General features: G+C 34.7%; 1 protein-coding gene across 7 annotated transcripts in view; it reads right to left on the reverse strand.

Annotated features, from left to right (window-relative positions):
- Positions 1–6,583: 6,583 nt before the first annotated feature.
- CENPC (centromere protein C) overlaps positions 6,584–16,643 on the reverse strand; it is a 59,282-nt gene continuing 49,222 nt past the window's right edge. For all 7 annotated transcript variants that reach the window (XM_027836571.1, XM_027836567.1, XM_027836570.1 and 4 more), the window contains 4 exons: positions 14,322–14,417; positions 11,539–11,693; positions 7,846–7,936; positions 6,584–6,765 (listed from right to left, as the gene is read on the reverse strand). In XM_027836571.1, coding sequence (XP_027692372.1) covers positions 6,680–6,765; positions 7,846–7,936; positions 11,539–11,693; positions 14,322–14,417 — 428 coding nt within the window. In that variant the 3' untranslated portion in view covers positions 6,584–6,679. The remainder of the gene's footprint in view (positions 6,766–7,845; positions 7,937–11,538; positions 11,694–14,321; positions 14,418–16,643) is intronic.

Here is a 16,643-nt window from a genome sequence, read left to right on the forward strand (position 1 = left end):
GAATAGAGCCAGTTTTAGACTGAACTCCCATGCAATGCAAATCAAGCCAGCTAGAGATAAATTAAACCATGAACATATACACCCTAATTTCGTATGTCTCTTCCACAGAACAGACTGTAATTTATTGGGGTTCAACAACAGGTTGTGTGAATAGTGGCAGAAAAACAAACACATGAAACTAGTTTATTAAATTATTTGCATTTGCCAACTCTATTACTTGTATTCTCCTTCTGGCACAAATAAAATTCTTTTTTAAAAATTGTGCTCTCCTTAATTACTCACAACAGAATCAACAGAATCTGTATAACCAAGGTGTGAAAGTTGATCAAGCTATGAGAAAACTTATTCAAACTAACAACTGTTGCTTGCTAATCCAAGGAGGTCACCAGAGGAAGGAGGCCCTAAAGGAATGCACAAACAGAAAAACTTAAAAAGAAATCAATTATGTAAAGTGAATCCTTCATGCAAATAACACACTAGTGGCTCAAATTAGGAGGGATTCTGACAATGACTTCCACGTTTGTTTGCTTATCTTTATTCTTCCCAGTCAAAAGGTACCATATTTTCCCCTTATTTCAAAGGCATCATTTTAAAGAACAATTGTGTTAGTTAATAAAGTAGCTATGATTCCTGAAATTCCTTTCCAGCATGGAGTCTACAATCCAGAGGGTTGTTTTTCCCTCCCTAGAAGTCATTCAGTAGCTGCCATCAAGTTAATAGTGGAGACCCAAACAGCTAGGTTTCCCAAGGTCTGATTAACTGACAAATTAACTTTTAATTTACTTTAATTAACTTTAATTAACTGATTAACTGACAAACTTACTTAACACTATTGCCCACTCAATTATACTTTCCTAGTTTTCAAATTGTTAAAGACAATAAACAAATATTTATTAAGTACCTACTATGTATACGGCACTATTAACTACCAGAAGACTTTCCAAAAAATTACGAAACTTTTCAAAACCCTCCTTGAGTAGATTCCTGGACCTCAAGGAGCTTACAACCTAGTCAAGAGAGAGATAACAAATACATATGATCATTAACAACTAAACAGTAAGAGTACTACATTTACATAATTTCAAAGCAAAATAAAAATATAAGTGCCAAGCTTCTCTGTCTCTGTAGCTTTATAACCCTCTAAGATCCCTCTACCTCTGCATCCCTGTCCTCTGATTGTTAAACTTCTATCAGAACCTCCGGTTTCACCTAGTGACCAGGTCAGTAGTCTGCTCATTCCTTCACACCCTGCTTACCCCTTTAACTGGAGCTATGATCCTCACCATCTCAACTTCTCCATGCCCATGGACACCTCTATTCCCCCCCCCACACACACATACTTTTTAGCTCCCTTTTATGTGTCTTCTTCATTATAATGTAAATTCCTTGAGAGCAGGGACTGCCTGTGTTTTTATTTATATTCCTAGTCCTTAGTGTACCTAGCACATAGTAAGCACTTAATGTTTGTTCATTTGACTTGAAAGAGTTGAAAAACTAAAATGGATAACTTTTAAATTAGAATTTTCTTGTATAAATAAAACTAATGTAGCCAAGAATAGAAGGAATGAAGAAAATTGGGGCGAAATGTTCATAAACAATATCTCACATAGGATGTCATTGTGTTTGAATACTGCTGTGGTGTAGGAAACGATGAGCTGGTTGATTTAGAAAAACATGGAAAGAGTTGGACCTATGAAGGAAGATGCTATCCACCTTCAGAAAAAGAGATGACAAGTGGAAATATGCATAATGTGGTCTTATATATATGTGTATGAGTGTATATGTATAAATATGGGTATGTTTATAGATATCCACGTTTGATTGTGGTGGGAGGGATGCAGGGTAGAGGAATAGGGAGAGTAAAAAGTACACAGCAGAGAACAAAAGAAAACTTACAAGGAAGCAAAGAAAAGATGGGTAGCTCTGAAAACAATGTGTAGTATATATTATATAGGTTTTCATTAAATGGAAATTTATTATTTTATATTAAATCCTCTCCTGTGTTCTGCTGTGTCCATGGCAATGGTTTTTCCCCCTCATTTGGTATTTAAGTTTAAAATGATTTTTTTTAATAGAATTTAAAAAAAAAAGAGTTGAAAAATTGAGCAACCTGTCAATCTATAAAATAGTCTCAGAGAAATTGAGGTCCAGTGGAGGTAATACATCAAAAGCCCCTACTGTCCCATACACAGGTCATACTCTCTGGTTAAAAAGATAAGTGAGTCAGTCAAATAGACTCTAAGAACGGCCAGTTCCAAACATGAGATGGATTGTTACAGCTAGACAATAGCTTACATGGAGAAGATCCACAGAATGATTCAGATGAAGAAGTTTCATATTAGTTTTTTCCTGAGTCAAAGAAATCATAAAAGACCAAACCAGCCAAGGGAAATCTCTACCAAAACAGGATGAAGTGGCTGAATCCCTTTCCTGTCCCTGTCCAGGGGAATCTAAAGAGAGATTCAGATTTGCGATATAACACTCAAATTGGGATACAAGGTATATGGAAGGGAAAAGTTGGTCATAAGTAACTAGGGAAAAGTTGGTCATACGTTAACTAAGAAAAAGTGATTATTGAAGCCAAAGGTTTCAGATCAAAATATAACAAATAATAAGTCTAACTTGGTACTGAATTGTTGGCTTACAGCTCTGGCTGTCTAGGGAAAAGACTGGCTTTAGAGGCTAGGTTAGTAGGAAGAGGAGCTCTAGAGGGGAGAGAAGAAAAAAAGAGGATTGGAAGGAGGCAGTTCTGATTAGATCCCTGCAAGAGCAAAAAGCCTTGTCAATCATTACACTGAAAATAAAAGATGAATAGGGCACAGTCCCTGCACTCAAGAAAGTTATGTAATAGTAAGTCACTGTATAAAGATCCAAGGATCCAAAAAAGGGGACATATCTTAGATATGGGAATGAGAATAGAAAGTATCACTGACTAAAACTAAAAATAAATCAGAAAAAAAAAATGGGAAAACTCAGTAATTCAATTCAGCAAGTATTTATATTTGTAAAGAATGAAATAAAAAAAAAATGACTGATAAGATATGGTGCTATAAAGTCTAAGGTGCTTCTTTCATCTAAGAAAAGGGTCTAAAACATCCTTCTTAAAAGCTATTTAAAAGGGCAGCTGGGTGGTGCAGTGGATAGAGCTCTGACCCTAGAGTCAGGAGGACCCGAGTTCAAATCCGACCTCAGACACTTGACACTTACTAGCTGTGTGACCCTGGGCAAGTCATTTAGATATACATTTTTGGAGAGGGCTAATATGAGAATTTGTTTTGCTTGATTACATATTTGTACAAGGTATTTTTTTTTCCTATTCTTTTTCTCCATAACTGGGGGTGGGAAGGAGACAGGCACTGAGCTTATCAATAGCTTCCCTCCCCCCCCACAAAAAAAGAGAAATTGAAGCATTCACAAATGCACAGAAAAGACTAAAATGCCAAAATCACATGATAAGACACTTTGATATTTTTAATGTATATGTGTGTGTCTTGTGTGTAACGCAAATTGTATATAATAGATTCAGTTTCAGGTATAACCATTTTCTGTGTTATGTATGTAGCAATGCTCATTTTATGTGACATTTGCCAAGTTCATAATTTTCTTTTTTTGGGGGGGTGGTTAGGCAATGGGGTTAAGTGACTTGCCCAGGGTCACACAGCTAGGAAGTATTATGTGTCTGAAGCCGCATTTGAACTCAGGTCCTCCTGACTCCAAGGCCAGTGCTCTATCCACTGTGCCACCTAGCTGCCCCCTAAGTTCATAATTTTCAAAAATGAATTTTACAAAAAAAGATATATTTTTTCCTAACTTCATAGACATGGAATTATATCTTCTCTATTATACAGCCACCATCCTAGTTCAAGTCCCCTGCATCTCTTGCCTGTAATATTGCAATAGCCACCCATTTGCTTTCTCTGCCCCCTCCTACTATTCTAATCCATTCTTCATTCAACTGCCAAAGTGTTTTCCTAAAGTATATACTGGAAGTCACACTCAATAAACTCCATTGGCTCCCTATTACCTCACAGATCAAATATAAACTGTTTTGTTTGGCATTTAAAGCTTCTTACCTTTCCATTCTCATTAATAGTTTACTATTTTCCACACATCGGCTTTCCTTTCATACAACACTCCATCTTTTGTCTCTCTGCTTTTGCATTTGCTGTTTTCCATACCTGGAATGCTTTCCCTAGGCAGTGATGTGGCGAAAGGGAATAGAACAATGGGCCTGGAGTGAGGAAGAACTGAGTTCAAATCTAGCCTCAGAGACTTAGTAGATGTGACCCTAGGCAAATCACTTAACCTGCCTGACTCAGTTTCCCCACCTTTAAAATGGGGATAATAATAATTAATGCATACTTCACAGGATTGTTATATAGACCAAATGTGGTATTTGTAAAGTGTTTAGCACAGTGCCCAACACATAGTAGGTGCTTAATAAATACTTGTTTCCCTTATTCAAGTCATGCATGAGCTTATATTACTGTACAACCCTTGAAGACTAATCTGCAATCAATTCATTTGTATTTTATCTTTTGTGTTTATTTTAAGAGTTACTAGTAATACATCAGTCCTGGATTATTACTTGTTGATGTTGTACTCTGAAATCATGGAGCACAATAGCTGTGTGACTTTAGATTGGTTACTTAAAATCCCTGAACCTCAGTTTCCTCAGTTGTAAAATAAGGATAATAATGTTTGCATTATGTATCTCACAAGGTTGTTAAGAGTCACAAATCAGGTAATAGATATAAGGTATTGTTAATCATAAAGCATTATATGTATTTATAAAAAATAAATAAATACTTGTTTCCTATCAACTTACTACTATTAGAATCTCTGACTTCCTTCGAAACTCAGCTCAAATACCAACTCCTCCAGAAAGACTTTCCTGGTTCCCCCAACAAGTGCTATCCCCTTTAAATTACCCTTTATGGCTTAATCTCTTAAGTACTGACATTTATGTATATATTTAAATATATGCATATTTTCTCCCCCATTACAATGTTACGTTCTTGGGGACAAAGACTATTTTTCTAACTCCAGCACAGAACATTCCTGACATAGTAGTTAATAAATGCTTAATGACTAGCTATTTCTTACATGACATTCCATCTTTCTGTCTTTGCACTAGCTGTGCCCCATACCTGTAATGAATCCCCCCTCACTTATTCCTCTTAGAATCTCTTATTTCATTCAAGACTTAGTTTAATCACCACTTTCTCCATAAAGTTTTTCCTAAGCATCCAAGTTGCTAGCACCTGCCCTTGCCAAAGTACTTTGTATTTAGTCTGTGTATACATATAGGTGAACACATTGCCTCCCTGGACTTTAAGTAAGCTCTTTGAAGGGGCTATTCAGTTTGATTCCCTAAGAGCTGAAGTAAAGTAGGTAACTAATAAACGCTGATGGATTTCTAAGTTTATTCCACACTACACCCCTTGCATCTGTACTTTTGAATTATATTAGGCTATCAAATAATTTTAAAACGAGTACTCCTTCAGGGCAGGAACTATTTTTTACCTTTCTTTACATTCTCAGAGCTTTGCACAGTTCTCACTATATAATAAGCATTAGATGAAAAGCCTGTCTACTGATTGAATGAACAAGACCTTTTTCATACTTGGAATGTACTTGTTCAATTGTACCTCAAATAATCCTTGACTTCCTTCAACAGTCAGCTCACCTTGTTAATGAAGCTTTCTCTACTCTTCCCCTTCCAGTTATTGACTCTCTTCCTCCTGAATTTTATTTGTGTATGTATTATATCTTCCCCAAGAGAATCTAAATTCCACCAAAAGAGGGGCTATTTCATCTTTATTTTTTAATCACCATTATTTAGCACAATGCTTTGCACATGATAATAATTAGTATTTATTGAATTTAAATGGAACTGAATGTTATTAACATATTCTGAAACAAAAAAATCCTACCATTTCAATCTTCAATTAAAGAAAATAACTTTTTTCATTATCTAGACTTGATTTTTTTAAAAAATCTAGCCAAAAACTCCACTGTTACCTTTAGAATACTATTCAGATTAAAAACCATAGCTCTTACATTTCAGAGTCATTACAAAATTATGTACACATGACAGTTTGCAAACAGCATTTTAAAACTATATTCATTATTAAAGATGTAACAGCACTCTATAACTCAAGAACTATTGAAAGCATGATACCTAGCATAATTCTGTTATTTGAGGGTAAAATATAAGTAGAAATACAGACAACCAAGGCAAATGTAGCATTGCCTCAACTGCTGTGTACTGGAAAAAAGATACAAAAATCAGCTGGGCAGTTGCTTTGCTTTTTTTCCCCAAAAAAAGTTGCTTTTTCCAAAATAGTACACATTTCAATTGGCTATTGTTAGATTATTTAACCAATAACAATTTAAAGAAAAGGGGAAAAAATGCATGATTAGATCAACTACTTTCCCTCTGACAAAAACAAATGTCCTTCATTTTATTAACATTTTGTTGTTCTGTCCATTTTACTAAAGACCATGCCATGTATATTAAGAAAAAAAAAAAAACAAGACACATGAGGGAAGTTTGAAAATATTTATATATTATGTACACAAAATAGAATGTTTGTAATTCCAAATACACAAAAAAAGTGACTCCCAGGAAAATGGTCCACCTATACAAGAATGTTATGTATGCACATATAGTTTTTTACTTTTCTGGTCTTTCACTTTTTATCTGAGTGAAAAGAAGAATGCTTCTCTCATTCAGGAGATTTTTTATGTTGTAAAAATTACCTAGAAGTAAAATAAGGAAAATATGGTAATATTATGAAATTTCCTTCTTATTAAATTAAATAAAAACTCATCTTACTTTGATTAGCCTTTTTTATATACTTAAGAATATATGCCAATAAATAACTTTAATCTGCTTAATTCTAATAAACAGGATCTCAAAGGATCATATATCTACAAATGAAGGGGAACTTAGCAGCTACCAGATCAAAGCCCCTCATTTTTCAGGTGTAACTTGAGACAGGAAGAAGTGACTTGACCAGAGTCAGCCAGTACCTGAAGCAAAATTTGAACGTAGGTCTTTCTAACTCCAAGTCCAATGGCCTATCTATTGAACCACATTGCCTCTCAAAAGCAAAAATTTCTAGCACCCAATCACTCCTCGATAGTCTCCCATACAAGTAATAGTCAGGCCTGACCCTGCTTAGTTTCTGAGATCAGCCAAAATGGAATGCACTCAGGTTGACATGGCCTTAGAAAAGGAAAGCCCTTCGAAATTCAAAGACTTAACCAATAGTCTTAGGACAGCAAAGGTCACATTGGGCTGACAAATACTTTTTGGATTGCTCATGCAAGTAGATAATCCTAAATTATCCTGGATAATGGAAAATAACAAAAATCAGGTTCATGCTGAGTGCGTTATATAATACCAGAGCAAGAGCCCTGTGTTATATACATACTGGGGTAATTTACACATTATGAAATAAAATGTTGTTTTTAATAGTATATACATGTGTATTTATATGTATACATATATAAAATTATATATAAATATATATATATTTGAGGCAGAGTAACAAAAAGGTAAAAATAAAGCATGAAAAGCAATTAAGCATGACCGTATCAGTTCTTCATAAATTACTAAAAGCAATTATAGTACTCCTTCTGTTTGAGGACTCCTCTAACTTTTTCCATGCTCAATGTTCATTAACAATCATCATTTTCTCCGTGTATATTTAATATATACCAGGCTATTTAGTTCCTATTTAGTATGGCTTTTAACTCTACTGTGTTCTTATATAAACTCTAAAAGTGATGGCAAATGTTACAATTGCTTTGAAATCAATTCTGTTTAAATCTTACCTGAAGGAACATAGAAAATATCTCCAGTAGTTAAATTGTAAGATGTCTCATGTAAAGTACATATAAGATCACCACAGACAATAAAGAATACCTGTAAAATATAAAATCAAATCTTCTTTTAATTAGAATTTTTAAAAATATACTGGGTTTTTTTTTTTTTTGGTTAGGCAATGGGGTTAAGTGGGTTGCTCAGGGTCATACAGCTAGTACGTGTCAAGGATTTGAACCAGGTCCTCCTGACTCCAGGGCCCATGCTCTATTCACTGTGCCCCCTAGATGCCCCGAAATACTGTTCTTATAGTAAACATATACAGTAAAATCTTTCTTCTTAAATTTGACCTGATTTGCTCCTCAATTGTTCTTTTCAGGATTATCATAATTTTAATTTTATGCACTTCTTCAGTTCAGTCAAAATAAGAGCACTAATAACACAGAATTATTACATTTAAGAAAGTGCTAAGACCCTGATATAGCACCACCATCAAATTAATCAAAACATTATTCACAATGGATTCCATATAAAGGCACACAGAATTCCACACAAAACCTAGAAACACTTGGTATTTGGATAGCATCTTGCTAATTTAAATCAGGCCCTCTCATACCCAAGGAACCAATAGCTACATTAAAAAACCTCGACAAAATATATCTATTTAAAATTTTAAGCTAAAGGCACCAAAAGCTTTTATATGCTAGAACAATTATATAAATGTTTCTGAAAGGATCAGAAGGCTGGCTAAAGTGTTATTTTTCACACTGCATCTGAAAAGAAATTTGCCTCTACAGACTAAACAAACGGCATTCACTTGGCCAAAAAGCATACATTTCTTATTGTTTTTCATGTCCAAAAAATGAGAAATCTAACACTTCTACATATGTTTGTAGCCATTATCAGGTAGATTCATGTAAGTTTAAATGTCATTTATGGCAGGCCTACATAATTATTAGACTGAAATGCTGCTTATTTTACAAAGAAAATAGCATTATATTTAATATAGGCCCTGATGTAGATTTAATACTCTTAAAAGAATGTTTTTAAATAATCCACACATTCTTTTATTAAGGGGATCTGTTCTGTGAAGTTTGGATTCAGTCAAAGAGCTGCACTTGAGGACGTAGAGGGCCCACATTTGGCTTCAAGGGCTCAGGTTTCCCACCCCTGATCTAGATAAATCACATCTTAACAGAAATTCCTTGATCCATCACTCTATTAAAGTCTTTTGAAAAAAAAATTCATTTGACATGACCTATCCTTTGAAAAAAGAAAATTTTACTTTACCTTCATTAACAAATATATCCCATCTATACTACTCTCCTTCCCCATAGAGCCGCCCCTTTTTTCAAAGAAAAAACAAGGAAAAAAGCACCTTAGCCCGAGCCTAACCAGATCTGCCATATTTATGAGATAACAATGTATTTAATGTGTCACATCCACTGTCCTCAAGTTCTGCAAAGAAAGGAGAAGCATTTTCTCATCTCTCCTTTGGGCCAAGCTTGGTAACTATACTAAGTTAGCATCACATTTCATTTTTTTGCATTGTTGGTTGTGTATATTGTTTTCCTAATTCTGCTCACTACACTTTCTATCAGTTCATTGTCTTCCAATACTTCTCAATATTTTTAACATTCATCTTTTCTTACAGACCAGTGATAATTCATTATATTCACGTACCACAATTTGTTCAACCATTCCCCAAAAGACTACTCTGTTTCTAGTTCTATGCTATTACAAATAAGTGCTGCTATATATATTTTGGTGCAAACATAATATTTGTTGGGTTTTTTTTTTAAATCTCTTACTTCTTTAGGGGTATATACCTAGCAATGGGAATGCTGGGTCATAGGCCATGATCTATTCTTTTTTTTTTTTTTTTTGGTGAGGCAATTGGGGTTAAGTGACTTGCCCAGATCACACAGTAAGTGTTAAGTGTCTGAGGATGGATTTGAACTCAGGTCCTCCTGACTCCAGGGTCGGTGCTCTATCCACTGCACTGCCTAGCCACCCCCGCCATGACCTATTCTTTATGAAGCCATATTAGTTCAATAACCTTCTTAAAATTTTATAGGAACTGAAGGCAACCTCATTGATATAGGGCTTGCAAATTCTATTCTCTTCCCTTTTTGAAATAGTGGAACATATATGTTCATTATCATCATTGTTATTATTATTCAATACATACGTGTGCGTGCGCACACACACACACACACACACACACACACACTTCTGATCAAGATCCCAGACCTTCCTGAAATCTATTTTTCCTTGGGATCCACAAATCCCAGGTTAAAAACTCCTGCTCTTGAAGAACTGGGGAAGAATTACATAAGAAGTACACAGAATAAGAAAAACAGATAAGCTGTAATTTACAATGGTGGAGTGAAGCGCTACATTTATGAGATAGTATATTTGAAGAATTAAGAGCTAAACACCAAAGATATTGAGGACAAAAAATTTGGAGATTAATAGAGGAAAAGTACAATATGGGAAGTTTGAATAGATTTTTAGTAAAAGATGAGAGGAATCATATCATGTCAAGTCATTTGGAGGAGGTGGGGAAAGGTCAGTCACCATATGGATAAGGTAAATTGGCCTGCCTAAAACAATTTATTAAGTTAACCTAAAGAAATAGCACAGTATGTACAAAGTGCAGCAATTCATGGATTGCTCAAGAGCACAAAACTGAACTGCAACTTAGAATTATTTACATACCATAGACTTCCTCTGCCTAGGTCCCTTTCTCTATCTCACCTTTTCCCTACTGATTCTTAAATTCCCCAAGATTTTTAAAGCATAACTGAGCATTTCCTTGTTTACTGAAAGAAATCTAAATTCCTTTTAATAGCTCACATTCTTTACTTATTTATCTGAACTATTCACTGGAGTCAGACCAGTTTTCCGAACTACTATATTTATTTATTGTCCTTCAAGTTTCATCTCTAAGAACTTCTAGGATGATTTGGTTTATGTAGACGTCATACCAACTTTCTGCAATTTTAACTCTCCCTCCATTGTTTCATAAGGCAACACTGCTCAAATGTTCCACTATCCTTTTTCCTTTGAAAACCAGGTTATATTCTAAATTGGTGTTGCCATGTTGCTCCATTTAGAAAGATCAAATTTTTCTGGTTAAGGCAGTCTGTGGGCTTCTTAGGCCCCCTCATTGTTGGAACTGCCATATACCTGTTTAACTTCTGTAAAAAAAGGTGAGTCTGTGTCAAAATTTTTTTCTTTATCTCCTATTTTCAGCATCAATAACTTCTTTTGTATGTCGGGTTACAACTTTTGTAATAGGATGCTATAGCTTTACATGTTTATACTTCCTTCTAAATTAGTGTTGATTTTTACCCTTGTTCCAAAAAGTTAATGATAAAACTGGCCCACTGACTGTTTTTTAAGAAATGACTACTATATTGGTCAGAAGTGATTTCCTATCTATTAAGATACAATCATTTCCATTTTTTATGATTCTGTTCAATTCCTTATAGATAAAACTATGTTTCATAGTTGTTTTCAATCCTGTAGCACAGCACTAAGCATGTCAGAAATATTTGTTGGTAGGTTGGATTGACTGTAAACAAAAAACCTCACTACATTATAGTTGATCTTATAAATAGTTATTTGGTGTTTTATCAAGCTCATTACAATTGGCAACCTATAATACAAAGAAATACAAGGAGAAAATAGATACTCACCACTGTATCTGAACAGACATACTGTTTTCCTTTTTCTTTAAAGGGCTCCAAGATCAATGTGCCAGTGGCAAACAATGAAGTATTCAAAATTTTAAACATTTTCAATGTGTCATCCTGAACACAAAATTCATGTGTACCTTTAAGCTTCACAAGGTCTAAGGGGAAAGAAAGATATATGAATTACATAAAGTATACTAAAGAAGTAGGATGGCATAGTCAGTGGATACAGCATTCCATCTAGAGTAAGAGGATCTGGGTTCCAATCTCAGTTCTGTTACTAACTTCCTGTGCAACCTTACACAAGATACTTCACCACTCTGACACTTTCTTCTTCTATAATAAGGAGCATGGACTAAATTAACTTTAAAGTCCCTTCCAGATTTAAATCCTATGACCACTTACTAGCCATATGACCTTGTGGAAGTCAGCTCAATTGAGTACCTGTCTGCATTAACCATCATATACTTCTCCTACTTTTTCCCTTAACTGTCACTCAAATTGCAATCTCCAAATGTTGAAATATCTTTGAGACTCAAGATATTGACCAGAAAATGTTCAAGTAGATATAGAGTTATATCTCTTCATTTCATCTTAAGTTCCTAGGGTTCAATGATTTCTCTTTTATCCATAGACACTTCTAGATACATAACTTGATCAATATGAATAAAACCATGCAGTAAAGTTAATAAAGTCAGACGTTGATAGGTTCATGGTTTCATGAATATGCAGATTCTTTTCAACAGGGTAGATCAAAACACATCTATAACTTCTTAATTCTAAATCAGATTTTCCCTTAAGTCCTCCATAGTGTACTTACTCAACATACAGAGTCTTTGCTCTAGATTTTAGTACCTGCAGATACAAGTAAAGCATTTATATTGTCTGTTTTTTCATTTCTTCTAAGTGATTGCTTCACTTCCTTTTCCAATCGTGTATACAAGTTACTTTTTGCACGATCATTGGTATTATGCCACACTCTACTCTTACACATCTCTCTGCTGCCTTTGAGTCACCCTAATTTTTATTCTTTAGAGGTTAAACAAGTAATCTTGAAAGATCTTATCTTATTCGTGGGAGACACTCTACTAGAGAAGAGTTGTAATGCTTTACCCAAAGCAAATGCTTTTTCATATATCACCAATTAAAAGAATGAAGGTTTGTATTCTGTGTACCTTTCATTCAATTTGTGACTAAGAAAATGGTCTACTTGAAGAAATGTTTAATGAAGTCTGCCCAATTCCTTTTCATTTTTCAGTCCCTTCAGTCTTTGATCATCACTCTTGATCTAACTGTGGCTATAACCCATGGCATTGTCCTGTAGTTCCTTCTCTTCCCTCCTCTTCCGAATGATCAACCTCATATCATAGTAAAATATCATAGACTTAAATCTGAAGATTACAGATTCAGAACTAAAAAAACTTTAATAGCTACCTAATCCAAAGTCGTCATTTTACAGATGAAACACTAAGCCAAAAATGTTAAGTAACTTGCTTATATTCTTTAGCCTCATTCATCCATCTGAGGTCCAGGCACCCATCATCAACGTCTATTGGCTACTTCCCCCGTCGGATAGGTTAAAGTAGTATTACCCAACATAAAGAGTGCTAGTTTTATTTTCAGAGAACCTGGTTTCACACCCTAGCTCTGCATAGCTGTATGAGTTTATTTAGGTAAAATCTCATCTATAAAATAAGAGATGGACTAGAAGACCTCAAAGGTTCTTTCTAGGTCTTAATCCATGATCCTCTACTACTAAGGTATCTCAAACTCAATATGTCTAAAATAACTCATCATCTTTCCCTCCAAATCCAACTCTTTTATACTACCTTTCTTATTTTTACCAAGGGCACCATCCTTCTAGTCATGCAAGTTCACAACTAAGGGGTCATCTTCAACTTTTCAATGTCCCTCACTCCTTATATCTAATAATCAGTTATCAAGTTCTGCTGATTCTATTTTTATAATATCTCCACATCTATTTATTGTCTTCTCTCCACTCACCATTCTAGTTAAAGGTTCTTATCTCCTTACATATGGACTAATGCAACAGCTTCCTCACTTGGTCTCCCTGCCTCAAATCTCTCTGCTTCCCAATCCATTCCCCAGTTTCCAAAGTGAAACACCCAAAATGCAGGTCTGCCTGTGTCACTCACCTGTTCAAAAAGCTCCAACAGCAAAAATAAACTCCTCTGTTTGTCATTTAAAACCCTTCACAATTTGATACTAGCCAATTTATTACTTATTATTTACCTTCATGCATTCTATGTTCCAGCCAAATGGGTCTACTTACTGTTCTTCACACACAACACTCCATCTTCCATCTCCATTCTTGAAATGCAATCCGCTGCTCACCTCTGCTACTCAAAATCCCTACCTCTCTACTAAGCTCAGCTGTCTCATGTACCTGGAATGTTCTCTCTCCTCACCTCTATCTCTTAGTTTCCTTGGCTTTCTTCAAAAATAAGCTCATCCTACCTTCTGCAAGAGGCTTTTTGCAGTTACCTCTACTGTTAATCCCTTACCTCTAAGATTACCTTCAACTTACGCTGTGTATATATTTATATGCAAATGGTTATTTACATATTGTCTCATTAGAATATGAGTTTCTTGAGGGCAGGAACAGCATTTTTGGTTTTCTTTGTATCTCCCAGGAAATAGTGCCTGGCACATAGTATGCACTTAATAAATGCTTGTTGGGTGACTGATGAATGACTGAATAATGAAAAATGTCATACCAGTAAAATAAATCAGAAGTTAGTCTTGATGTCTATTCAACATCTTACCCCTAAAAACCATTTGTTCTCTTCCTGGGTCGAATACACAAGTTGGTTTTAAAGGATCTCCAAGAGATACATTCAGAGCAGCAATTGCTTTCTTTTCTGAAAAAATATCACAAAAATACATAGCAAATACTTAACACTGGCAAGTTAATGATGCAGTCAGATACAATTAATTTCAAATTATAAAGAATCTTATTATGGAAGACTACAATAACTATAAGAAGAGCTCAAAACAAAAGTAACCTTTTAAAATTCCAAGTGCTCAGTCTGAAAAAAAAAACTATTTAAATCCTCTTCTCAAGTATAGTACATTAGAAAGATCACTGTACTGGAACCAGAAAACTTGTATTTTAGTCCTGACTCTCCATCTGGCTAACTAAATGGCCTTGGGTAATTCCCTTAACTTCTCTAGACCTTAATTTACTTAGCTGTAAAATGAGATAATTTGATATGATGATCTCTTAAAAATCACTTCCAGCTCCAAAATTCCATGATTTTTTTTTATGGTACCAAAAATGAAAATATTTTTGTTAAGAATAAGATAAAAAGAATGGGCTAAAATGAAAAGAGTAATACCGTTTGAACTTTCCAAATTATCTTTAAAGATTTTTTTAATATTACAAATAGTGTTATTTTAATTCCTTGCAAATGAGATACAGCCCACAAATATAAATGAAAATCAAAAAAACAAAAATGGAACATAACTCTTATCTGGCAACCTCAATTATTAGAAGAAAGTTAATGAAAATTGGATGGTAAAAAGAATAAACATGAAGAGTCAAAATATATGTCACAAAGACCCTACACTAAAGCTCAAATTCATAGGAAAAACCTCTTAAGCCAATTTTTATTTACTTTAGACACCATTCTAATAAGATTGTTTATCTGGTTTCCCAGCCCATAGTAGATTAGATGCTGTAGATTAACGGGAAGAAGGGAAAATGAGTTACTGCTGGAAGCAAGAATACTGGCAGGGACAAGAAGTGTAATCTTACAAACTGACAATAAGGGAGAAAATAGGAAAAGTTCCAATCTAGAGCCATTTAGTGCCTTAATAGCTCCTATCGACAAACACAGTATAAGGACTGAAATTTATAATCATGAACCTGTGTTATCAAAAACCATTTAAATTATGTTCAATATGCCTCTTAAGCAAGGACAAGTATAATACATTTGCAAAAGTTTTAACCAAAAGGTGCTAAAAGTTTTTATACTTACAGGGATTAAATTATGTAGAAATTCATCTACATGGAAAAACTTACACCTTGGCAACAAATGACATGTGACAGTAGTATCAGAGATGGAAAGGACCTTTGAAATGATTCTAGTATATTCACTTCATTTTACAGTTGAAGCAACTGAGGCTCAGAGAAGATTCAGAGTTGTAAAGTTCTAAGGGTTCATAGGTTCATAAACTTAAGAATTGAAAGTAATCTTAGAGGTCATCTGGTCCTTGCAGCTCTCCCCAGCTTGGATAGGTGAGCTAGGAATTGGGCCACCATGACATTTTCTGCAATCTCCACATCATGCCTCTTCATAACTTCTTTTCCTTTCCATTCCATTCCCATCCCAAGGCCCCTTTATATGTACCATCTTTCCCCATTATAATGGTAGCTCCTTAAAGGCAGGAACTATGTTGTTGGCTTTTAAAGGTATCCCTAGCACTTAACATAATTCCTGGCACATACTAAGCAGTTAATAAATGTTTTGTCTGTTTATCTACCCACCTATCTACCAGCTAGTGCAGGTATTCTTAAATTCTGTGTCACTAACCCCTTCTAACATTCTAGGGAAGCCTAACAGACCACTTCTCAGAATAATGTTACATGTCTAAAACAGGGGATTCCAAAGGAAAACAATTATAAAATATAATTATCAAAAGAGTTTTAAAAGTAAGTTCACTGGACTAAAGGTTACAAACCCTTGACCTCAACCAATTTAAAGATAAAGAAAGTGAGGATAATAGAGATTAAGTGACTTGGTCAGGGTCAAGGTATTAAGCAACAGGTTTAGGAAGCAAACCCATGTCCTCTGACTCCAAACCCAGCATTCTTCACATTTTATGACGCTATCTTCTCACATATTCTCATCTTCTCTTATAAGGAAAGCCAAAAAAGTCATAAGTGGCAGAGCAGAATTTCAAACCCAAATCTTCTGACCCTAAATCCAGCAACCTTTCTATTATACAATTATTTAAAAAAGGGGAAGAAGAGAAGTGAATAAGTATTTATATTGTACCTTCTAGGTGTCAGGCACTCTTCTAAGAGCTTTAGGCACTGTGCTAATTACTCCTAAAAGGTTAATGGGTATATTTCAAAATATTCA

The sequence above is a fragment of the Vombatus ursinus genome, unplaced genomic scaffold (genome assembly GCF_900497805.2).
Source record: "Vombatus ursinus unplaced genomic scaffold, bare-nosed wombat genome assembly UNPS02014818.1, whole genome shotgun sequence".
NCBI classification, from domain to species: Eukaryota; Metazoa; Chordata; class Mammalia; order Diprotodontia; family Vombatidae; genus Vombatus; species Vombatus ursinus.